At 38.0% G+C, this 26,121-nt stretch overlaps 2 protein-coding genes across 9 annotated transcripts in view; both read left to right on the top strand.

Moving 5' to 3' along the window:
* Nucleotides 1–26,121, top strand: part of LOC125225692 (band 4.1-like protein 4) — a 116,286-nt gene that overhangs the window by 15,975 nt on the left and 74,190 nt on the right. The gene's annotated exons all lie outside the window — the stretch shown is intronic.
* Nucleotides 9,957–20,735, top strand: LOC125225690. Of its 5 annotated transcripts, XM_048129515.1 has the most exons (7): nt 9,957–10,046; nt 11,056–12,557; nt 12,657–12,747; nt 13,816–14,440; nt 15,457–15,460; nt 15,919–19,472; nt 20,482–20,735. In XM_048129515.1, exons 4-6 carry the CDS (start codon nt 14,396–14,398, stop codon nt 19,413–19,415), a joined length of 3,546 nt encoding a protein of 1,181 aa, XP_047985472.1. In that variant the 5' UTR covers nt 9,957–10,046; nt 11,056–12,557; nt 12,657–12,747; nt 13,816–14,395; the 3' UTR covers nt 19,416–19,472; nt 20,482–20,735. The 5 variants fall into 5 exon arrangements, with proteins under 5 accessions (XP_047985472.1, XP_047985473.1, XP_047985471.1 ...); XM_048129516.1 differs by lacking the exons at nt 9,957–10,046; nt 11,056–12,557; nt 12,657–12,747 and having other exon boundaries at nt 13,539–14,440; XM_048129518.1 differs by lacking the exons at nt 9,957–10,046; nt 11,056–12,557; nt 12,657–12,747; nt 13,816–14,440; nt 15,457–15,460 and having other exon boundaries at nt 17,934–18,066; nt 18,951–19,472.

The raw sequence follows: 26,121 nt of genomic DNA, 5'->3' as shown, positions 1-26,121 counted from the left end.
AACTGATGTAAAGTGTCTTTGCTCTACTTAAAAATGTACTACCATAATAGTAGATATCAAATATTTAATCAAGGATCCTTTAATCCCGGTATAATTTTATATGTTTTGGGATGTTTCTGCAACCAAGTCCTCTAACGTCAGGATAGAAACTGCTCTGCCTACCCCTGGTCTATCAAGGAAACAGAATATCTATTTTGATACCCTTTATTGGGCCTATTCATTGACCTTCTTTTGATACTAAGACAAATACTTCATTGATCTAGCCTTTCGAACGACAAAACCCCAGACTCACACGCCATCCCATATATATATTTTGGTTCGGCCATAGCCATCGAAGGTTGTCCAAGATCACAAAATATAAATTCTATATGCGTGCAATTTCCCACGTTCCGAGTATAGTGGTCCATTGCTTGACATCGTGTTTCACTAGTCAATGCTAGAATTGTTTGGTCTCCCAGACAACGTTATCGTTAACCATATTATGAAAATGGAATGATGATTCCAAAGTCTGTCAATCTCGAGGCCAGTGTCAATGATTCAACTTTTGTGAACAATCGTATTTTTATATCAATGATTCTCCTTGATAGCGACAGGATCCTAACATCCATAGATGTCCTATGCCTCCCTAGTATTTAGTATTAGTATTAATTCCCACAAGTTATCCTTTAACTCTAATAAAGTTTACATGTTATGAACAATAAATAAAGTTATTAATCCTACTTTCATTGATATAGCAAAATTATCTTACTTAAAGATGAAACAATAGTATGAAAATCCTTCTAATCACCCAAAGAGATTCTAGCTAATAGAATGTGTATGTACATAAAGTAAATATGTGTAATATTTTATGTATCTAAATAGTAGTCATATTAGAGATACTCAGATCCGAATTTTAATTAATAATATTCCAAATTAACCGTTAGTGTTAATTGTATGTAATAAATAAATTGAAATTTGAACGACTTAAAATAATTACCACATAAATATAACATTCATGAATATCTTGTTCATATGAAATGAATAAGTACCACTATTTAAAATTATCACCTTCAGAAAATAGCACTAATCTAAAATTACAAATATAAACACATTCAAAATAAACAATTTGGATACTTACTGGTAGTCTTCAAGTCTACTTTACCAAGATACCTTCTCGCCAGTCTCCAACCTCTCAATCTTGTATCTTAAACTCCTGATGTCAACACCTCCACGTTCCCTCGCCGAATGCCCCCTCTGACGCTGCGCTCTGAGTTTTATTGTCCCGATTTTAACGCATGCGCTGTGTTGTTTTATGGCTAAGAATGTCTGATTTCGCCAGATGTGCCTAAAACGCCTAATGTGCCGGACTTGCCTTATTGTGCCTAAAACGCCTATTGTGCCGATTTCGCCTAATGTGCCTAAAACGCCTATTGTGCCGGTTTTAATTCCGAGAATTTCTATTTTTAATTTGTTGGAATTCCATTTCGTATGTAAGTTGTTTTCGTTTTATTTATTTGCAATTTTTAAGTTTTTATCTCTGTATGCATTTGTTTCTAAGCATAATTATTATAGATATATCTTATGATTTGAACCGAGGACTGTGTGGTCCGTTACATCTGCCCCTTTTATTTTCGTTTGATTCAAAATAACATTTTGTGTTAAACGAAAATAACCAATAAAATAATTCAGTTATTGAAATTTTCAATTTCCCATTTTCATAGTTGTGGTGAATAAAAGTGACCAATACTCAAAAGAACCTCACTGATCCAGCACGAATTATGAACTTAATAGTTACCCAGACACATGAGTCAAATTGTCACCAGCCAGAATTTTCATTCCAGTAAAAGCATTTGGTTGTGAATCAAATGTACCCTAATGGTAAAATCCTTGCATCCTCATATGGGTAGTTAGTCACATTGTCCGACAGGTAACCCGCTATCTCCATTGTCCAGATATTATGAACTTACAAAGATCTCTTCACTAGAAAGAAAAAGCCTTTCTATTCTCAGGTAGCCACTGACAACTGTTCTCCCCATAGTTCAAGGAACCAGTCCACAACTCAATACTAATCAATAATTTTCCTCCTTTCTCGGCATAATGTCCTATGTATAATTATAAGAGTAATCAGACAATCAATGTTTTAATCAAATCAACAATTTTATAAATATGATTCCATGTTAAGTCACATTTTTTTTTTATATATGTCAGACAAAATTATCTGATTTATCCCATAAAGACACAGGGTGTGTGTTTAGTTCGTTTGTTAGCGGCATGTAGAGTATGTTGTTACCAAAAGAATGTACCTGTAAAAGGTATAAATTATTTATCCTAACACCTAACTCTTTTGGTATCAAGTTTGTGTAACCCTTTCCCCATTTCGAAATTCCAATAACTGCCGTCACTAATCTCAGACTTGCAAACACGAAGAAACCCTTCCTATCTTCAGACAACTCTTCATCCATTCATCTAGCTAAACCTCTCTTCTTTCTATTATGCGAATCTCATTTATACTACTCGTTCAGATTTCATCCTTCCTCATACGCTCAATTTCACTATTTCTGTCATCCCTGCAAGTCCACTTAGATAATGACAGTAAAAATAATGTATGATATCATAATTACTTAAAAAGCTCTCTCTTTTTCCTGTTGCTATTTCAATTTTTCAAATTGATCAAAATTTAATATAATATACATACCTATATCATAAGTATAGGTACTATGTTATTCTTTACTTTATCACGTCTTACATTTAACTTTCGCAATAACCCTATACAACTGTACACAACTCCTATGGAAATTGTTATAGCAATGTTTTTGATTTGTATCATTGCCTATGATTATCGGAAGTTTGACCTTATTGTTTCCCTTATTTTCCTCTTAATATTTTTAAGAATCATTAATAACCCTTGGGAAGTAGGAAGAAAATCATCAGTCTTATGGAATCACTCACCAACGACTATCCCTTGCCCCTTTTTTTTTTTGTCATTTTGGAAAACAATTCCTAGTTGCAGGTCTAGCAAGTTGTACTTAATTTTAGATTACTATCATTATTTTTTTTTTTTTTTTACATATACTTTCTCTCCCTCCCCCAGATGCAAGGCACATAAATATTCGTTTCCTCAAAACTGTTATAAAATTCCACCTGATCTTTTTCCCTTTTTTTTTTTTTCGTGATATCAAGTAATATGTACATTATTACAAATGAGAGAAGAAAAAAAAACATATAACGGAACTTCCGGTAAATAGCACATAATTTAAAGTAATATAAGAGTTCTCCAACGAAGTAAGATAAATATGAAAGCCGCTTTTAAGAACATTTCCGTTCAAATTCTTGGCGCCGTTTAGCACACATACACAATTACGCCTTCATTTACACAAGACAATACGTTTACAGGCTATGTAATCAAAACTGGAAAACAAAACAATAGTCATCTCTTTTATACTAATGCACACAGATAAGTGTAGCTGAATAGTATTTTATGCAACTGATGGTCAAAAGAGGTCAAAAAGGTGAGTGGCGCGGGCAACAATTTGAGGCGAAGCCGAAAACTGTCAATAAAGACGCCACGAGCATTTCCCGACCCAGCCAAACACCTCCGCACACAACACCCCTTCTACGATCAAGCACTTATTTTGAAAGAAAATTACAAATTCAACAAATATCTACCTTCAGTCATCTTAGCTATCTAGGTGGACCGCCTACCATTCCGAATATACAGTTCGAGCGCAAACATAAAAATAAAACCGTCCATGGTATGGCTCTTTGAATCCCGACCACTAAGACGAATCGAGCCGAGCCGAATCGAGTTCCATACACCCGAATGCGACTCGACGCGTCGCCAATGAACGCAGCAGAAAACGAAGGAGTCCCGACTCTGCGAATCGGTCTGTCAAGCTGGTAGCAATGTATTTACTGAACTGTAAAACAGCTACATCGTGCGACTGCTACTAAATGCTTTCAGGGTACAGACCAGACAGACCCGCTCCGACATCTATTATGTAGGGCTTCAAAGCTCCATGCACGACCCCGTAACTTCGAATAACAGTACGGGAATAGAAAAAAAACATTTAATGTCACCAATTACCAATCAGCGATTTTATTCGGCTAAAAACCTTCTTGCTGTACGTACTGGCAGCTAAGATTTCGCGGTTCATATTTAACTAAAATTTCACACGAAAAGGGATGGGTTTATGTCATACATTAAAGAACCAAGCAGGAATAATCCCAATCTTATGCATATTTTAAAAAAAATAACTACATAATTAATTTGTTGTTATGAAGTAACAATCTACATATGAAAATAATAATTATGTCGTACATGTATTCCGCTATAATAAGTATTCAATTTATATCTGTATAACAATGTACCGTCACATTTAGATTGTTGTCAGTTGTCATCTTTTGCTAACAGGTGTTAATCGTAAACTTTCATTTTATAAATTTTACCTTTTCAGGGCTGTTTTTCAGTACAGTACAGGTCAGATAAATGTCAGCTGTCACTAAACTTAATCTGGTAGATATATTTATCTGGCGACCGAAATACCGGCCCTTAAATATGTAATTACTTAGATGTCTCCACCGAAAGATATTAACATAGAACATTTCTTTCAAACAAGATGCCAGCCGAAAAGTGGTTCGAAGTTCATAATATGACGTACTGACACCGGACCAAAGGTCACGTCTATTTTTATTCTATAACCCTCTAAATTAACACGTTTAGGGACGCCCAGTGATGTCATCTGTCATAGACCAAGAAAACAAATGACTATGCGTATGCTATACCATACGTGTCCACGAAGGTGTTCAGATTGTCCATTCAACCACTATGCCGGTGTCACAAGGTCTGTGATCAAAATAATCAAACTCCTATGTCACCGACACGTACGTGTGTTTAAACTACCAACATGGTCGCGCGATTCTAATAAAATTATACAAAATATGAAAGTTTCTTAAATATCAATGGCTATTAAAATGTTGCATAACATCATCCCCATACAAAAGTAGTTCGTACAAAACAAATCGAAATAATTATGATCCACACCAAATTACACATGAACTTAATCCCATATTTTTTTTTTCCCGTATTTGTTAGAACGACTAGTACATGATATTACTAAACAGTACGGTATATTCCTTTTGTAAACATATATTCTAAATTTGCCATACTACGACTGTTCCGACTGATCGCCATTAGCGCTCTGGCAAACTCTCTCTAAACGACAATGCAATTGCCTGCCCATATGTTTTTTTTTTTTTTTTTTTTTTTTTTTTTTTAAAACAATCATATGCATCGCTTCTGCGTTTAGAGTTTAATGATTCACACCGTAAAGACCGAGAACCAGATTAACGATATTCGTACTTTATAGTAGATCCCCTGTGACAATTTATCATTCACCTTTTCCCTTCCCTATTATGGCGCCTTTTAACTATGACATGAATTCTTCCCCGCGAAAATCACTATCTATACTGTTTTCGTTCATGGTACACACCCAATTGTCTGTTAATACTATTTAAAGATTATTTAAAAAAAATGGTAAGTAACTAACGTTTATGTATTTCGTTATCTTCGTAATTTGAATCATTTGTTCTATAATGACCATTTTTTAGTTTATAATCTCTATTTCTCTTGCTCCAGGAACAAAAAGATAAAGTGTTTGTGTTTGGACAAATACTTGAGACTCCCATTCAACAAATTTCCCTAAAAGTTGATGCATGTACTCAAACTAGCCCTGAAGATAATATGATTTATCTTCCACTCCCTACCTCTGTAATTCCTAACCGTACCCCACTTTTGATATCTAGCTATACTCAAACCCCACCCCAAAAGATAATACCTTTAGCTAGGGTAGTCCCCACTAAATTCTTACCTTTCTATCACATCCCTCCTCCTCTTCCTAGTCCAACTGCCCTCTCTTCTAATGATTCTACATCATCTGAATCTGGAGACTCTTCGGCAAGTGACCCGATACACTTATTCGAACCTGGGGTATTTTCTCCTCAATGAAACTCCACAGAATATATTTATATGAATCATGGATGTTTCCCTTGTATACAAGCATGTTATTATCCATTCAAATAGGCATATCGTCGCTTAACACCCATAGCACAAAATTTGATAGGTTTGGGGCTAAGTTGAACTGTGTAAGATGTCCCCAATATTTAGTTATTTATTTCATATTTATATAAAAAAAAACATTAAGATTGAATGTAAACGTCAAATCACTGTCTCTATTTTATTATTCTACAATTCGTTCCACATAGTCTGCAGAGCCCCATTCATACTGGATAAATTTTAGTCGCATCCGGTCCGTCAAATGTCTTATGATCTATAGAGCCCTTTTGATTTTTCTATGGCAACATTTGCTATGCTGACGTCATTGCCACGTCATTACTGTCAGTCAGACAGAAATAAAAGAAAAATGGATGCCGTTCAGACGTACACGCATTATTTGGAACTGAAAATTACGTAATTTATCGACCTGCTGGCTTGTATTTGTTATAAATCATAAAAAAGTGAGTAATACATTAACTAAGTAATGATATATGTTGTTAGTAATGTGGTAAATACAACACAAAATGTGTATAACGAATGTAATAAATAAATGCTTGTTTGGTTTTAGATTATGGAAAACATCATGAACAATAATGAAACAAACCGAACCTTTAGCTACAATAATAAAATGACCCCATGACGCCAGTGGAACTACGTGGTTTTCTTTCATGATGATTTGATGATACCATAATGGAATTAGCCAAGTTTTCGCCGTAAGTAATAATGTATTTAACTTGTCCATCACAAAGCAGTTCATAGTTTAGTTTAAACCTTGACTTGCTAAAATGGTAAAATGTTTTCCAATAGAGAGATTGTCTAATTCCTATAGCGCACTACAATAACATTCTAATTCTGGTCTTAGAGATGGAGAATTTTAGTAAGCCTACAACTTCCTATTTCTTATGTCCGCCTATTTACATGTTCCAGGTATTGGGTGCTAGATGCCCCTTGGAGTTAAGCCCCAGTGCCACTATACTACCTTACCAGTTATGTGTGGGTGTTGTAGTCCTAAGACACCCCGGAGGTACAAAGGGCCTTCACAAACTCACGCCACGCCTTCCTATCTTCAGCAACTCTCGTGACCTCGCTCCACCAGCTCAAACCTGCCAGTCGCAGCTCATTTTTCGACGGACCGCTTCCATGAGTAGACAAGGCACCGACGATCACGGCTTGCATCACCTGTACTGCTTCGTAATATGTAAGTTACACTTTTAATGTCTAATGATTCTGTAATCTGTTAACTAATCTCACCTAGTGTTAATAAAATTATTTGTATACCTTGAATTATAAGATACGGGTTCGAACCGCAAATCATACCGATAAATACTTGAGAACTGTCATCTGATATTTGCCAGTTGCTTTTGAGTGAAGGAAATCATCGTGAGGAAACCAGACTAATTTCAATAAGATCTATTGAAAATTAGTGCCTACGCCTAATCCTGGAATTAGCTGTCAAGCAGACTCCATGCTTCCATGAGCCGTGGCAAACGCCGGAATAATAAAGTATGACCAAGCAATGTTGGTTTTAAGCAAAAATTGTATAAATGAAGAATGTAAACATTACCGAATGTCAATAATAAGAATCATGCTTAGTTTGTAATCAAGTAGGCCTGTACAAAAATGCCCCTTCAATTTTTATTTATTTATTTAACTTTTATGTTGTTGTTAAGTCAATTATTTCTCTTTTATTCTATTTGGCTAAACTTTATTTCGATAATAGTTTAGTATGATAGAATTTGAAATTTATCCCGTAATTAAAATAGACCCTAATTAATAAAATGATCATATACCTATTTAGTTATAAAACCTCTACCAATCTTATCCTTATAACTTATGCTTATAACTAGGCTTATTTCCTACTTAATTAATAAATATTTTCTTAAATTTTCCAGAGCATGCTGAACAATGCTGACATTATACTAGGATCAACGTCCTGCCCCTTCCCCGGCTATGTACAAATTGGAACTCCATGCCCCTGCATGCCCCTTTGACTGAGCAACATGTGTGTTCTCGAAACACATTCAATTGCAACAAAATGATTCCCAGGCTGACCTGGCTCAGCTCTTGTATGTCTGATCTACATAGACAATGGTAAAATATTTTTTTTTTTTTTTATTCTTTGGTTTACTCTAAGGTAAATTATATTATTTGCTCTTATTCCTGATTCTAGAGGTAATAATAGCAAGTCTACTACAGACTGACTCCATTCGTTCATTCAAACTATTATACTGTGCACTATATTTGGCACAAACACTACTACTAAGTCTAAAATCTTAAGTCTAGCTTATCTACCTAACCAGTCAAATTGATCTATGCTAACTTACTGCATCCACTGATAACTGGTTCAAAAAAATCAAAACACAGACAGACGGATAATCTGACAAATTAAGTCATAAATATAGGAAACCTATGATCAACTTCCTCACTCTATTTTATAGTATACTAGAATTAGTGTAATCACAATCTACTGATAAATATTTTAAAAAGCTTGCTCTTGGCAATTATGCTTTCCTATTGTAACCTTGGGTTATATTGTAGACTACTTCAGAGGTAATAACAGGCTACAAGTTACCTATTGAACTGAAATTTTATAAACTCATTAAATGGGATGACAGTACAATATTACAATATCATTAACAACCGAATTCATGAAGATGTCTGACAAACAATGCAATTCATTATATGACTTGTTGACCTGTATGTATAAAAAAAGGAATGCACATCCAATAGTGGAATTGCATTCTAAATGTTTTAACTGAAATGTATTTACCCTTCATTTTTGTTCCAGGTTTCAATGAAAGAGTGAAAATTCTTCTCCATGTACAATCACTTTCAACGCCTACACTGACTACACCAAATATGATCATCACTCAACGTGTCTCACATCAAGATACTTTTCAAAAGTCATCAAGAAGTGGAACAATATTTTTTTTTTCCATTATTGCCTGAATAATCCTAACTAAAAGTTATTTCTCTATTCTATTTTTCCTGCATGGAGTGGCGCTTTTCCGTCTAATGGAACCAACAAGAACATGTATGCTCTGGGTTTTTATTGTGCACCTTTCCAATATTACTAATAAAGCATTTTGTGAGTGTTTCATTTACCACCTTCCTTCATAATTTTGCTAGCGTGTGATTCACCGTGTCCCTAATTTTTAAATGCAATAGCTACTGTAATCTGTTCACTAATGGGAATAATTTCATGTTAACACAGTTTTGAATACTATCTTAAATAATGACTCAGACTGACTGTCAATAAAAATATTCCTAGCTATAAGCTTGCCTGAGGTTAATGAATGGTGTGCCTAACTCCTTACTTGAGTACACTTAAGTACTATGCTTAAATTCTAGATTGTATGTTCTTGACATTCTTGTCAATAAGCTACTTGAATGTTTGTCTCTTTCAAGTAATTATAATTTGTTCACACTTCAGTGGAAGACAACTAATCCTTAGTTGTTAGTAAGTATGAAACGTGCTAATTGCTACTCATTTCCCTATGATTATGAATACCATTACTTATTCTAATGTTAATCTCATTTAAAAATAAATCAAAATAAGATCAATGAGTCGCCCTATTGACAACTTAAGATTAAACAGCCTCTATTTGTCAGTATAATCACAGCTAAAATAGATATTTCACAGCTTAACGCTTCTCTAGACCAATCATCATTTTATTTCCTAGTTTTTCTCTAGCTGATAACAGCTTATCACTAATCAGTTGATAACACGGAAAAGGGGCGAGAAGATAGTGAGGTAAGAGTGAACACGATATTGTCTTGCTGTCAAAGTGACATCTACCATGATATGCGACACTGTTGACACATGAAGAATAGATTTTGACAAAATGTACTTAATCAAGTCTGTGTATCGCATACTGTCATTAATTTAGCTTATTCTGTTTCTTAAAAGAACATGCCAATACTAGCAACTTGTGTCGCGACCAACGCGAAACTATAGAGCCCCAAGAATATTCCCCTGCGGCAACACTGGCGGCGCCCTCTGGGTGGAGCCATAGTAAGTATCTCAAAGTTGTCAAACTACGTGCCACGTAGACATTCCACGAGGCGCGAGAAACGCGCCAGTACTTAAAAGTGTAACACACAGTGAAGTGATCCACGTGCTATCCAGATATTGCAGAGACGACTAAAGCTAAGTATTTATTTATACTTGGTGGCTCACAGTGGTGTAATGGTATCTCTTACAATTGTTTCCATATCTAACTAAAGGCTATTACCTCGATTATCTTAGTAACAGACAAGGCGCACTAAAGGTGCCACTAGGTGCCGAGTTGTTTATCTAAATAGTAAGTATGGTACTCAATCCTGGAAGACTAGTTCTCCAGAGGCGCAAGCAGACAAGGCACGCTAAAGGTGCCGGTAAGTGACAGGTAGACACACTTAGAATAAGCATGCATGCTCAATCATGGTGAGACCGCGGCGTGCTCGGCTCAGCCCGGGGGTCGAGGTCGCCGGGGGTCGAGGGGCACGTCGGCGGCGTACCTGGCTCAGCCCGGGGGTCGAGGTCGCCGGGGGTCGAGAGGTACGTCGACGGCTCACTGTTCTCAATCCTGGTAAGACTAGATCGCCAGAGGGTGAGGTGCAAGTCCACGGCGTGCTCGGCTCAGCCCGGGGGTCGAGGTCGCCGGGGGTCGAGGGGCACGTCGGCGGCGTACCTGGCTCAGCCCGGAAAGACGAGGTCGCCGGGGGTCGAGAGGTACGCCGACGGCCCTCACTGTTATCAATCCTGGAAGACGAGTTCTCCAGAAGAGTCGGTATGATAGGTACGAGGGTGTTGACAGTTCAGCACGTCCTCACACCCGCCGAGCTCCAGACAGACGTGCCGTAGTGTGGCGGTACGTCTCGACTATCCACTTGGGCGTGTAGGCGTCCGAGGAAGATGTATTTGGTGTACCCTGTCTGGTTGAATAAGATCAATCCTTAGTATGAGTAGTATGACGATGATGTATGTTCTAAGGGACGGTTGTTAGGAGAATACCATATTCATGAGCACTTAAAACCCACAGATCACGGAGTGACAATCAGCCGCCGTAACATAAAAGCAAGCGAAGCAGATCAGAGGCTCACCTGGCCCCGAGAAGGTTGGGACAGCGTGAGCGTGGATGAGGAATCATCTATAGAAATGTCAGGTATGTATACCATGCATTCTGTTTGGTGGTCAGTATATATATTGACCACACACACACAAATAAGTTGCCATCCTTCTCCTTTACGGACTCGTAAATGTACCGTAGGCGGCTAGGAGAGGGGTGGCGAAAATGGTGGTTAGTGCTGGGATTGAACAGATATAGAATCAAGGCATAACCTAAAATGAATGCAAGGTATACTATCCTAACATTAAACGTATTATTCTAAGAAAAATAACATGTGTGTGTCAATAGTAACAAAAATTGCAAGATTTGTACTTTAAGTACACGTGCGGAATCATATAATTACAGGGTCTGGTTCAACATCAATTTTGGCTCATTTAGTTATGAAAGTTACTTCAAGAGCTCAATAAGTGAAGACTTTTAAGAATAAAGTAATTTCATTGACTGTGTAATACGGCAGGATATGAGAAAATACATCATGGCGTACTCTCTCGGCTAAAGGATGGTTTACTTACTTATAAGATACATTTTATTCCCCGTATAAGAAAAAAGGCTCAATTGTTATAAATAATGTTTAAAAAATAAAAGTATGAAGATTTCAGTATTCGTCCGAATTTATGAAATTAAAAATTCATTATTCAAAAATAAAAGGTCATGTTATTGAACAAAGTTGCTTCAGTTGCTTCCGGGATACGTCACGAATACGTCTCTGATTGGCCAAAAGCGAAACATGGCGGCCATCGCGCCATCGCGGCGGCCATAGCACGAAGTAGTGTTGCTACAGTTACAGTAAGAAGATTACCCGAAATGTCGGGAGAAAATTACGACTCGAAAGGATTAACCGGATAACTTCAGTGAAGAGAAGAAATTATTTTACAAACGGATTCGACTTGGAAGGCAGTAATGAGAATTTTCTTATAAGATGAATGTGTAATTAAGTCAAACGGTCATACTGAACTGTGTATAGATATAAGTCGGTAAGAATTTTGTCTTTGTGTTCGTAATTATATTGGATTGATTAGTATATAAGCTAGAAGATCTTTTCAGGGATAAGAAGAGAAGCACTAGCCTATGGTATACTGCAGGTATATCTTATAAGTCTTATAAGACAAGCGTAAAATAAGAAGGGGCAGAGGAATTTTCCGCTTTGAATTTTACTTGATACATGTGTGTTAAACTTAATTAGAATTAAGATTTTAGTATTAAGTATTTGTATAAAAGTAATAACGATGCATCTAAAAGGACCGAAGAAGAAACAAGTTACGGTTAGTTTATTCGTTAAATATGTCAGAAATCAGGGAGTTCTGACTAAGGCTGGCAACACTAATTCCCGTAGAGAATACGCTTTACTTTGAAACTTTGTTTACGGAGAAGCTGCAACAGCGCTGGTTCCCAAGAAGTTTGCATCCAGTTTATAGGTAAGATGCAGTTGTTTTGTACAATTTCAAGTGCTTTATAGAAGAATTAAATTGGTGAATGAGTACGATTATTGAAAATGTGTGTATTTTACGTCATAGGAAGACAAAAACACGAACCGGCCTCCGTGAACCATCACGGACTCGACACATACCACCGGATTAGACGAGAAAAGAGAAAAGAAATTCCTCGGTAAGTTTTTAAATAACTACTTCGTCATCACATGAAGTTTGTTCAAAGAAAAACCAATCGTCAGCTAATTTGCCGTAAAGTTAGCGAAAACGACCTTCGTGGTTTTTGCAAAGAAACATGGCGTGTTTAAAGTTCTAAAGTAGAAATAAAGTTAGTTAAGTAAGAATATTACAGTCAATATTCAAGTTTTAACATCCGTATTACGTTTTATTAGAGATATCTTGAATATTTTGACATTGTACTTGTTATTGGCGAAGATTAACTTGGATGAAGAAATGTATTTGCAGCGGAGTCAAAATGGCGAATTCTAGTATTCTTTAAAAGTTTAGAGAAGCTTTTAACATCGTGAGATATTATGTTATGCATATCTCGCATATTTTTCCTGAACTCACAATGTTGTTTACTTATTCCTTAAAGAACTTTGAGAAAGTTTTTTTTATGTTGATTGTGTGTATATGTGAATTAACATCTTCTTTACAGGTTTAGTATAAGAAGTGAATTTGTGTCAATAGTGTTCGTTAAAATACGTCATACAAATTAAATACAAAAATAAAACAAATGAGTAAGCTGAATGAGTGAAAGTGACAGTGCAAAGTTATATTATAGTTACCTGCGTGTAAACGTCAACGTTACTGACAAGCACTGATAAGAAGTGATAAGTCTTAACATAAATTTGAGTTCAACAACATGTCTGTGTGTATGTTATGTTTACAGATATTCCAATTTTCTTTAGTGATATTCAATTTAAAGTGAAATAATTTAAATTTGGAAATAAAAGAACTCATTAATTAAATTAATTTTAAAGTGAAAGTATTAAAGTTTCAAATAAGAGTCCTCATAAATTAAATTAAATTTTAATCTTTTGTTACTTTTAACTATTGAGTGTTGTTTTCCATAATAAGAATAGATTAATAAAAAATAAACAATTCCTCATTTCTAGTAGCATTCTAAAATAATTAAAGAAAATGTCAGAAACCTATCCTTGTGAAGGATAATTAAATAGACTTTTCCCAATAAGAGTTTTAATAAAAGATACTAGTTTATAGTATATATTTCTGTACCTTCCAGGACAAGATGGACGAGATTCTCTTAATCAGACTTCGAATCACCAGTGAAAAAATTGGTGCTGAATTGGAAACAATACCCAGTACGGTTCGGTCAGAAAACATAGGACAGGCTCAGGTCGTCTATAACAGACTGCAAGCTGCAGTGAATAGGCTCAACGCTAATTTATCAGAATACTTTCGTTTAGCTACAACTCCTGCATCAGATGAAATTTTCTTGATTAGTGGCCAGCAGCTTTTAGCAGAAGAGACTTTAGCAGAACTCAAGGCGAAGATCGACCAAGTCACCGTATCCCGTGAGACCCAGGAAAAGCCGCCTGAAGTGAATTCCTCTTGTCGACTACCGAAACTCCAACTACAGGTTTATAACGGGGATGTGCTTTCCTGGTGCGAATTTTGGGATAGTTTTAGTAGCAATATCGACTCAAGAAACTTACCTGATGTAGACAAGCTGTCTTATCTTAAAACTTCAGTGACGGGTGATGCTAAGAAAGCTATTGATGGCCTGCCTACCACTAACGGAAACTATAAGATAGCGGTCACTCTACTAAAGGAACGTTTTGGCAAGAAAGCTCATCTGATTGATGCCCACTATGCTACATTATACAAAATCGAAGCGGCAAAAAGCAGCGCAGAAGATTGTAGAAGAACTTTCAACGAGGTGGAGCGCAATCTTAAAATCCTAGAGTCTCTTGGCGAAAACACCAACCACAACCATCTTCGTTTCATGATTTTGGAGAAATTTCCTTCGGATTTAATATACGAAATAAAGTTGAAAATTCAGAATGAGTCCACACAAGAACTCCGGGAACAATTGAATAAAATTATCACTGCAAAGGAAGATGCAGAGAGAATTGCTGGAAGGAAACGATCACATGAGGTAGATGACAGCACTGTCGGTACCCTGCATGTGAACGCAAAGCGTGCGAAGAGAATGCATCATTTCCAACAGGGAAATAATACCTCAAATACTCAACATTATCAAGGAAGTACTAATAGAAAAGGACTAAATAGAAAAGGAAAATTTCAAAGGGCCAATGAACCCAAAAAAGGAAGCAAACCGAGCGTATCTAATGTTGCAACATCTGCTAACAGATCTGCAACTGTTAACCCAAAGGAAAAAGGGAAAATCTTAGGTTGTATATTCTGCAACGGCAAACACCGCAATTATACGTGCCAGGACGCTTCTACTTTAGAGGAAAGAAAGAAGCGGTTGACCGGAAGATGCTTTATATGCTTTAGGAAGAATCATCTTGTAAAGGACTGTAAGGAAAACTGGACTTGTAGACTTTGCCCAGGAAAAGAAAGGCACAACATGGCCTTATGCCCTTCAAATTTTCCAAAGGATCCCAAAACAAAGAAACAGTCTTGACTATTTCAGAAAGAGGAATCACCACTCTACAGACAGCTGTTGTTTATGCTAACCCCTTAGGTGATAAGAATAATGTATTGTGTAAATACCGTTTAATTTTAGACCCAGGGTCTCAACGTTCTTATGTCACATTTCAAGCGGCCAAGGAGTTGAAGCTTCCAGTCGAAGAAGAAAGTCTCTTGACAATTTTCACCTTCGGTGAAGATCCTCCGAAGGAAATACATAGTCCTATAGTGATTCTACAGTTAGTAACTAGAACAAATAAGAAGATAGTTATACAAGCTAACTGTGTCCAACGCATTTCAAGAGGATTCATCCCAAATGTCAAGTTACGGGGCGTACCCGAGTCTTATGTACTGGCGGATGATGGTTCTGTAAGCGGACAGGTGCAGATTCTAATCGGAAACGACTACTACTTTAACATTATTTATGAAACTAAGATACAACTAGATAGTAACTTGTTTCTAGTGGATTCTGCCCTTGGATGGATAGTCAGTGGCAAGACGGAACCACAGCTTGAAGAGGAATCATATGTAGTGACTTATGCTCAAACTTGTATTGAAACGAAGCTTCATCAACCAGATTCACCTCTTTGTGATGGAGACATTAAAAACCTTTGGGAATTGGAATGTATAGGAATTTGTGATTCACCTAAAGCAACAAGAGAAGAAGAAGCTATTAAAAATTTTAATGAAACTACAGTAAAAATTAACAATAGATACACGGTAAGCTGGCCATGGATAACTTATCCGCCTGACTTACCTAATAACTTTGGAATCGCCTTTGGGCGTCTGTCAAGTTTACTGAAGCGCATGGACCAAGAAACCTTAATGTCATACGACGATACATTTAAACAACAATTAGCTAAGGGTATAATAGAAGTCGTACCCACATCAGGAACGTCAACTGGTAACGCTATTCACTACCTACCCTTCCATGGAGTACGTCATCGAGGAAAACCTATGCGAATCGTGTATGATGCTAGTTCCAAGAGTAACAAGAACACCAAGAGTCTGAACGAGTGCTTATACAGAGGACCACTCATGCTTGAAGACCTTACAGGGTTACTCATCAAATTCAGGACACATCACATAGGATTGACGTCCGACATAGAAAAGGCGTTTTTACAGATGGCATTACACGAGAAGGATCGTGACGTTACCAGATTCTTATGGCTTAAAGATACCTCTAAACCAGTATCTCAGGATAACCTACTTTACCTAAGATTCTGCAGAGTTCCATTCGGCGTGATATCTTCACCGTTTCTACTGAATGCGACTATTAAAGAACATTTAAATAATGCAGAAGATCAGCATGTCAGGCAGAAAGCGAATGACATATACGTAGACAACTTTGTTTCAGGCTGTAGTACTACAGCTGAAGCAATAGAGCTTTACAAAAGTTTGAAAGGATCTTTTCAAGATATTTCAATGTCACTCAGGGATTGGAGTTCTAACTCCGAAGAATTCATGAAGATGGTCCCTGATACATGTAAAGAAAACAAGATAAAAGTACTTGGCTTAGAGTGGGACATAAAAAAGGACACCCTCCAGCTGAAGACCAACCTCCAAGAGGAAGCAGTCACAAAAAGAGGAATACTGAAGACTATCGCATCAATTTATGACCCGTGCGGTTACGCGGCACCTCATACATTATCAGCTAAACTTTTTCTGCAAGGACTTTGGAAGGCCGGAGTATCTTGGGACTCACCATTATCAAGCGAGCTAACAGAAGAGTGGAACATCATCCGACAGAACCTAGAAGTCATAGGAAAGGTATCGGTGGATAGATGTTACATGAAGGCACCAACGGAAGCGAATTACCAACTGCACTGCTTCACAGATGCTTCACTACAAGCCTACGCAGCATCGGTGTTTCTAGTCTGTGGCTCGAAGAAAAGCTTTATCATGGGTAAATCCCGTCTGATACCAACCAAGGATCAAGATAACCTCAAGATACCCCGTCTAGAACTTCTGGGAGTACTGATAGGCTGTAGACTGATGAAGTTCGTCCTTAAGTTTCTGCAACAGAAAATAGTAAGACAAGTCTTGTGGACCGATAGTCAGATTGTCATCGAATGGTGTAAGTCTAACAAACTACTTCCTCCCTTCGTTGCCAGACGAGTAGAAGAAATCAAGACAAACAAAGACCTGGAGATAAGATATCTACCATCAAGCTTGAACCCAGCAGATGTAGGCACAAGACCCCTTCGTGCAGAGGAGGATAAGGAGAAATGGCTGAATGGTCCGCAGTTTATAACAGAAGATCCACAGAAATGGCCAACCACATCCGGCAGTGAGCCAACCAGTTCTCTTCTGACAGGGGAGGGTCTTGGGTTCCAAGAAGACATAGAGATGGTCGATAAAGAAGATCCAGTTGTTAATGTCAACCCGATGAAAACGGAGGAAATTATAACACCAAATGAAGTGATAGGAAATAATCAGTCAACAGACGACAAGCTTCATAAATTAAAAGAAATTCAAGCTAAATATTTTCCTCTAGAGGTAGAAGGAAAAGAAACCAATCTAAGTCGAAACTTAGGAGTATTCAAGGACATTGATGACCTATTGAGATGCAAAGGTCGTATGAAAAACGCAAACTGGTCGTTCGACAAACGATACCCTATACTCATACCAAAAGAGTCAGATTTCACGAAGGAAATTATAATGAAAACTCATCAAGAGAACAAACATGTAGGTGTCAGCCACACGCTTGATAAAATAAGAGAAATGTATTGGATTCCTCAAGGAAGAAGTAAAGTCCAACGGATATTAAAGGGATGCCCTGAATGTATGAAACATGATGGAGGACCTTATAGACTACCAGAAACCCCTGCTCTTCCTAAAGAGAGAGTCAATTACAGCTCTCCTTTTACGTACGTTGGAACAGACTACCTGGGACCACTTCTAGTTAACAACGGGAATGGCAGTTGTAAAAGATGGATTAGCCTTTATACATGTTTAGCGGTAAGAGCCATTCACCTGGAAGTGGTAAAGGATCTAACAGCGGAAGAAGGTCTTCTGGCCTTAAAAAGGATGATATCAGCGAGAGGCGTGCCTACCTTAATTACATCTGACAACGCAGCTCATTACAAGTTACTTTCTGAAATTCTTCAAGACCCATATTGCATAGAAAAGGAGATTAAATGGAAATTCATACCGCAATTAGCCCCATGGCATGGAGGATTTTACGAAAGGTTGATTGGCTTAACCAAGAATTGTATGAAGAAAACCTTACAAAAACACTTATTGAATGACAGCCAGCTGGCAACAACAGTTAAGGAAATAGAAGCAGTACTTAACACAAGACCTTTAACCTACGTGGATTCAGAACCTGACCACGTATTAAAACCCTCAGACTTTCTTACCATGGGAAAATGTATCGTAATGGAAACGTCGAGCATGGATCCTATTACGTCACATGGGACAGTAACCAAAGACAATCTAATTAAAGGTTGGAAGAAAGCGCTCATCATTCTACGAGAATTCAAAGAGATGTTTGAGAACAGGTATCTCCTAAATTTGAGAGAAAGATACTCCCATCATCCTAAGGAGCCTAGAGTGACTTCAAAATTAACGCCAAAAATAGGTCAGATAGTGCAAATAAAAGGCGACACGAAGAATAGGATCAATTGGAAAGTTGGGAAAATAGTATCTTTAAAGGAAGGCGCCGATGGTTTATGTAGAGTAGCCACGGTCCAAGTAGGAGATACAATATATACAAGATCTATCGCGCATCTCTACCCGTTAGAGATCGAAGATGGAGAGGAACAGTGTAAACAAACGTCACATGAAGAAAGCGTAGAAGAATCTGTACAGGTTCCTGACGTCCCACATCCAACAAGAAGGGACGACGTGATGAAAGAATCCACTAACGACGTTCTTAAGACTTCTGAGCAGAAATCTTATCAATTAACAGAATTAAACGAGTCAGAAGAAATACCGTCTGATTCAGTCTTATTAGAGCCTGCATCTAGTCAGTTACACGAGCCTGAGCCTAAGTCCATACCCGAACCAGACCCACTCGCAGTCAAAGACATGACGTTCTGCGAGAACACTGATCCTGAAACGCACCACCTAGAGAACATCGCGTCGGCTGAACATCACGACGAGTCCAGACCTAAGAGAGCAGCGGCGCTTCGTGCTCTTGAGAAGATTAAGGAGTGGACCAGCAACTTAGTCGCAGTTTTGCTGCCTGTAGTGGGGAGTGTCGCGACCAACGCGAAACTATAGAGCCCCAAGAATATTCCCCTGCGGCAACACTGGCGGCGCCCTCTGGGTGGAGCCATAGTAAGTATCTCAAAGTTGTCAAACTACGTGCCACGTAGACATTCCACGAGGCGCGAGAAACGCGCCAGTACTTAAAAGTGTAACACACAGTGAAGTGATCCACGTGCTATCCAGATATTGCAGAGACGACTAAAGCTAAGTATTTATTTATACTTGGTGGCTCACAGTGGTGTAATGGTATCTCTTACAATTGTTTCCATATCTAACTAAAGGCTATTACCTCGATTATCTTAGTAACAGACAAGGCGCACTAAAGGTGCCACTAGGTGCCGAGTTGTTTATCTAAATAGTAAGTATGGTACTCAATCCTGGAAGACTAGTTCTCCAGAGGCGCAAGCAGACAAGGCACGCTAAAGGTGCCGGTAAGTGACAGGTAGACACACTTAGAATAAGCATGCATGCTCAATCATGGTGAGACCGCGGCGTGCTCGGCTCAGCCCGGGGGTCGAGGTCGCCGGGGGTCGAGGGGCACGTCGGCGGCGTACCTGGCTCAGCCCGGGGGTCGAGGTCGCCGGGGGTCGAGAGGTACGTCGACGGCTCACTGTTCTCAATCCTGGTAAGACTAGATCGCCAGAGGGTGAGGTGCAAGTCCACGGCGTGCTCGGCTCAGCCCGGGGGTCGAGGTCGCCGGGGGTCGAGGGGCACGTCGGCGGCGTACCTGGCTCAGCCCGGAAAGACGAGGTCGCCGGGGGTCGAGAGGTACGCCGACGGCCCTCACTGTTATCAATCCTGGAAGACGAGTTCTCCAGAAGAGTCGGTATGATAGGTACGAGGGTGTTGACAGTTCAGCACGTCCTCACACCCGCCGAGCTCCAGACAGACGTGCCGTAGTGTGGCGGTACGTCTCGACTATCCACTTGGGCGTGTAGGCGTCCGAGGAAGATGTATTTGGTGTACCCTGTCTGGTTGAATAAGATCAATCCTTAGTATGAGTAGTATGACGATGATGTATGTTCTAAGGGACGGTTGTTAGGAGAATACCATATTCATGAGCACTTAAAACCCACAGATCACGGAGTGACAATCAGCCGCCGTAACATAAAAGCAAGCGAAGCAGATCAGAGGCTCACCTGGCCCCGAGAAGGTTGGGACAGCGTGAGCGTGGATGAGGAATCATCTATAGAAATGTCAGGTATGTATACCATGCATTCTGTTTGGTGGTCAGTATATATATTGACCACACACACACAAATAAGTTGCCATCCTTCTCCTTTACGGACTCGTAAATGTACCGTAGGCGGCTAGGAGAGGGGTGGCGACAACTTGTACATGACATGACATACATACATACTACATACCAAATTTAGTTAGAAATCAATTCCTACAGAGGCCCACAGAGCAAAGTACCTAAAATACTAGCAGTATTTCCTTGCTCATTTCTACTTAATTTAGTGAGACTGGCAGATATATTATAACCAACAGAACGGGAAAATCTTGATTCACTAAACAGTAAAAGTTTCCCTTAACATAAAACATGTACAACGTTTTAATATTAAATTATTTTGATGTATCTAAGTATTTATAATCTTCCATGATATCGTTTTAAAGAACCCTCGACACAAAATTACCACAAGACAGTCGATCTGTGCGTAATTGCTTTCAGTAACGACTAATTTGTTTTAGTACAAAACTTTCCCAGTAGATAAATATAGCCGATACCATTGAGGTTTTATTTTTGCTATAATCTCTTGATTATCGCAACAGAATAAATATTAGCTAGAAAACGAATAACTTTTCTAAAATTGCCATTCCGATTGAATTGTTTCACTGACAGCTGGCTTGACATTTTTACAATAGCCTCAAATAGTTTCTTCTATCCCCGGTGTCCCTAGTCGATGACAGTTTTCTGCACGTGTTATCTCTTATCAGTCTGTACGCACGTTGTTGATCGATAATTATGTTATTGTTTACATACATTACCATGTGCACACGCGATTCCAATTATCGTATAAAGCCGCGTCCTAAGTTCGTAACGGGTAACGTTTATAAGTTTAGTTTATGCTAGAAGCGCAAACTGTCATTAGTTCTTTGAATAGTGAATTAAAGTGAAATAACAATCTAATTAGATAAGTGATAAGCCTACAATGGTTTTAAAATTACACAGCTATGTCTAAAGTGAGTGAAATGTGTTGTGCAAAGTGCAATGTTTCTGTTTCAATATCGGATTATAACTTTGTTTAAAAATCCAGGTTAGTGACCTTAAACTTACAAAACATACTTCAAAATGAAACGTATCTTAGAAAACTATCAATAGCTTGATTGCCCCTTAGACTATTACGCAGTGGTTAATAAGAATAGACGAATGATACAAAATTAACATAAAGTTTCAGCATGAAGGATAGCAAGTTCCCAAAAAGGATATCTCATTCACAGCAACACTTTGTGACAAAATGTCACTTGAATATGCTAACAATTGGACATATTTAGGGTCTATTACATCCTGGTCACGGCACCACTTTATAACACCCCGCTACCCCTTAATTAAATACACCCTAAATTACCTAACTTAAGTCCAAATTGTTAGCCCTAATTAAAACAATACACTATTAAAAATTGGCCATTAAAACAAATACTGTGATCGTCTAGTAAGTGGAAGGACCCCGTAGTTGTGCGTAGCAATCCAGATTCTTTTTACCTTTAGGAACTTGCTATTAGGGTTAAATTTAAGTTGATAAAACTAAGGCAGTAATATATTCACTTGAGGTATAATAAGCTGAGAGAACGTCATTTGTGAAAGAATTTAGTGCGTTGAGATAAAAGTGTGTGAGAATGGTAAAATTGTGTAAGGAATATAAATACAGGAAATATATTAAAAATAAATACAAGACATTATTTAAAATGGGGTTAATTGTTTCCGACCCACGAGTCCCTTATACGTAGGAATAATAGGTGTATAATATAATATAGCCTATTATAAGGACCTCGCTCGAGCATATGTACAAACTAGGTTGCTGGTTCAATTTATGCTTTATCAAACATTGAACAAATGGGATCCTTAGAACAAAAGTAAACTGATGTAAAGTGTCTTTGCTCTACTTAAAAATGTACTACCATAATAGTAGATATCAAATATTTAATCAAGGATCCTTTAATCCCGGTATAATTTTATATGTTTTGGGATGTTTCTGCAACCAAGTCCTCTAACGTCAGGATAGAAACTGCTCTGCCTACCCCTGGTCTATCAAGGAAACAGAATATCTATTTTGATACCCTTTATTGGGCCTATTCATTGACCTTCTTTTGATACTAAGACAAATACTTCATTGATCTAGCCTTTCGAACGACAAAACCCCAGACTCACACGCCATCCCATATATATATTTTGGTTCGGCCATAGCCATCGAAGGTTGTCCAAGATCACAAAATATAAATTCTATATGCGTGCAATTTCCCACGTTCCGAGTATAGTGGTCCATTGCTTGACATCGTGTTTCACTAGTCAATGCTAGAATTGTTTGGTCTCCCAGACAACGTTATCGTTAACCATATTATGAAAATGGAATGATGATTCCAAAGTCTGTCAATCTCGAGGCCAGTGTCAATGATTCAACTTTTGTGAACAATCGTATTTTTATATCAATGATTCTCCTTGATAGCGACAGGATCCTAACATCCATAGATGTCCTATGCCTCCCTAGTATTTAGTATTAGTATTAATTCCCACAAGTTATCCTTTAACTCTAATAAAGTTTACATGTTATGAACAATAAATAAAGTTATTAATCCTACTTTCATTGATATAGCAAAATTATCTTACTTAAAGATGAAACAATAGTATGAAAATCCTTCTAATCACCCAAAGAGATTCTAGCTAATAGAATGTGTATGTACATAAAGTAAATATGTGTAATATTTTATGTATCTAAATAGTAGTCATATTAGAGATACTCAGATCCGAATTTTAATTAATAATATTCCAAATTAACCGTTAGTGTTAATTGTATGTAATAAATAAATTGAAATTTGAACGACTTAAAATAATTACCACATAAATATAACATTCATGAATATCTTGTTCATATGAAATGAATAAGTACCACTATTTAAAATTATCACCTTCAGAAAATAGCACTAATCTAAAATTACAAATATAAACACATTCAAAATAAACAATTTGGATACTTACTGGTAGTCTTCAAGTCTACTTTACCAAGATACCTTCTCGCCAGTCTCCAACCTCTCAATCTTGTATCTTAAACTCCTGATGTCAACACCTCCACGTTCCCTCGCCGAATGCCCCCTCTGACGCTGCGCTCTGAGTTTTATTGTCCCGATTTTAACGCATGCGCTGTGTTGTTTTATGGCTAAGAATGTCTGATTTCGCCAGATGTGCCTAAAACGCCTAATGTGCCGGACTTGCCTTATTGTGCCTAAAACGCCTATTGTGCCGATTTCGCCTAATGTGCCTAAAACGCCTATTGTGCCGGTTTTAATTCCGAGAATTTCTATTTTTAATTTGTTGGAATTCCATTTCGTATGTAAGTTGTTTTCGTTTTATTTATTTGCAATTTTTAAGTTTTTATCTCTGTATGCATTTGTTTCTAAGCATAATTATTATAGATATATCTTATGATTTGAACCGAGGACTGTGTGGTCCGTTACACGCCATCTAGCCGAGCGTTTCCCAAAGGTGTATCGCCATCTAGGTCACCGTACCTTTTTCGGTACGGTTTTGAGGTACGTTTTTTTCTTAGACTTTATCTGTCTATACGGAGTTACATATGTCTTTGCTAGTACCAACCACGTATTTTAGGTATTATATGAATATATACGCATTTATTTGTATCTACTTCTTGGCTATCTACGTGTGTGCCTTAAATAGGTATATAAAACATGTATTTAAGGTACAACTCGAGCTAAATAGTTGGCTTAGGCGCACTAATCTTCATACGAATTGACACAAAGGACGGATGAAGAGACAGTGTTAGGGACGCTTCCATGCCTTCTCATCTTCATATTCACTAGCAAATGGTATTATAAAGGCACCTCGGGTGGGGCCACAAGCATTATTAATATTCCATTTAGCCGCGCCGACTAAGTAAGCTCAGCAAAATCTGAGCGCAGAGAATCCTTATGTGATAACTGCAACTTTTTAATTAACGCTGATTTAAAGCCACAAAAACTTAACGAGCAGTACCTTCCGCAAATCCGTATCATTCCTTTGGCTTCCGAGCGCCGAGCCAGCGAAAACTTGCGAGAAAGCCATTGACACCCATTTTGAAGTCACAATCGCTTCGTAAGTATCATTGCTAGGTCTCCCAATCATTCGCAACAAAATCAGAGTGCGTTTGGATCGCCACGTAGCATCAATGTTGGTCAATTCGGCGAGGCCGGCAGATCTCACAAACCGTCCGTCCGGGACACACTTATCCCTATTGTATAGCCGTTGACCTTTTTATTTGACCGACGGCCTAACAATATACCCTCAAGAAATCAGCCCGGGTTCCAGCATAATGACAATATAATTATCGGGGTCCATAATGAATAATACGAATCTAGCATTATCCCAGGCGAGTTGAAAAATGTTAAACTGTGGGCGTGTCCGGAGGTGTATGGAGCTGCGCTGGAGCCGACAGCGCTGCTGATTGCCGCGCGCGGGACCGCCGCGGGCTACCTGATGTAATTTGTGAGCCAACAAATTACTCATAATAATAATGTGCCTACTAATTTTAAAAAGCAGACTTTAAATCCTTTCGGTTGAAGCAGCGTATTAAATGTGACTCAACGCCAATCTTGCATAGGTATGCCGAAGCTTGCGTCTTTGGATCCCGCTTGTAATTTAGTAGTCGTACTCAAGCCCCGCCCTACTTTGATATAAAGAAATAGAAATGTGTCTTCATTTTAATATATAGGGATGTAAACTATTTTATAAAATGCTAGTTTTCTACCACAAATCATATGAAATGAGCCTAACTTTGGTTATTGGTTTGTAACACTCGCATGTCAGTCACACTCAGTTACGGTTTGGTAGTAGGCGGATAATTCACTTTTATTAAGACACATGACTAAATGTGTCATGACATAAACTAGTTCTGTCAACTGGCAGTGTTTATACATGAACGTTTACCCAAATATTTGTATTCACTACAATTCACATATTCAATCGTCGCCAAACCAATATGTCACTCGTAAGCCATGCGTGACTTGTTTTGGCTTCTTTCCAACGAACTACTTGTATCCGAAGCGTAAGTTGAATGTATTAAAAATAAAAAAGGAATATGTTAAACTTCTCCTCGTGTCAGCTTCCATAGAAGGGCAGTGTTGGTTATTTTAATGTGTTCTCAGAAACTCATGTTTTACATTCAGTAGGAATAAAATAAAGGTAATTCCGAAGAACAGGATGTCATTACAGCTGTGGTTTACAAAGGTGTTATTTTTGTTGGGTAAAATTGTCGAAGGTTTTTTTTAAGTTAGTAAGTAGCGTGATCAGTCGGGCCACTAGTTGGTTCGGCGAAGCTTGACGACTGCCCGAGCCCACATCCCGCAGCCTCCGCGGCGGTTGTGCAAACTTTACGACGTCCGCCGAGATATGGCCTCTCTGATCAAATTTAGTGTTCCACGTCCAAAAGGTCCTTATCCTTCCTATTTATAAAATAAGGATTACTTAATGAGAATTTATAAGTAGGTATAGTATTATATATTATGATCA

The sequence above is a fragment of the Leguminivora glycinivorella genome, chromosome 4 (genome assembly GCF_023078275.1).
Source record: "Leguminivora glycinivorella isolate SPB_JAAS2020 chromosome 4, LegGlyc_1.1, whole genome shotgun sequence".
NCBI classification, from domain to species: Eukaryota; Metazoa; Arthropoda; class Insecta; order Lepidoptera; family Tortricidae; genus Leguminivora; species Leguminivora glycinivorella.
The sequence above is the reverse complement of the archived record's forward strand: the minus strand, read 5'-3'. Positions and strand labels throughout refer to the sequence as shown.

Bases quoted from the DNA above. Each gene is read 5' to 3' on its own strand.
- LOC125225690 (XM_048129514.1), top strand. From the start codon at position 15,135: ATGCCCTTCAAATTTTCCAAAGGATCCCAAAACAAAGAAACAGTCTTG.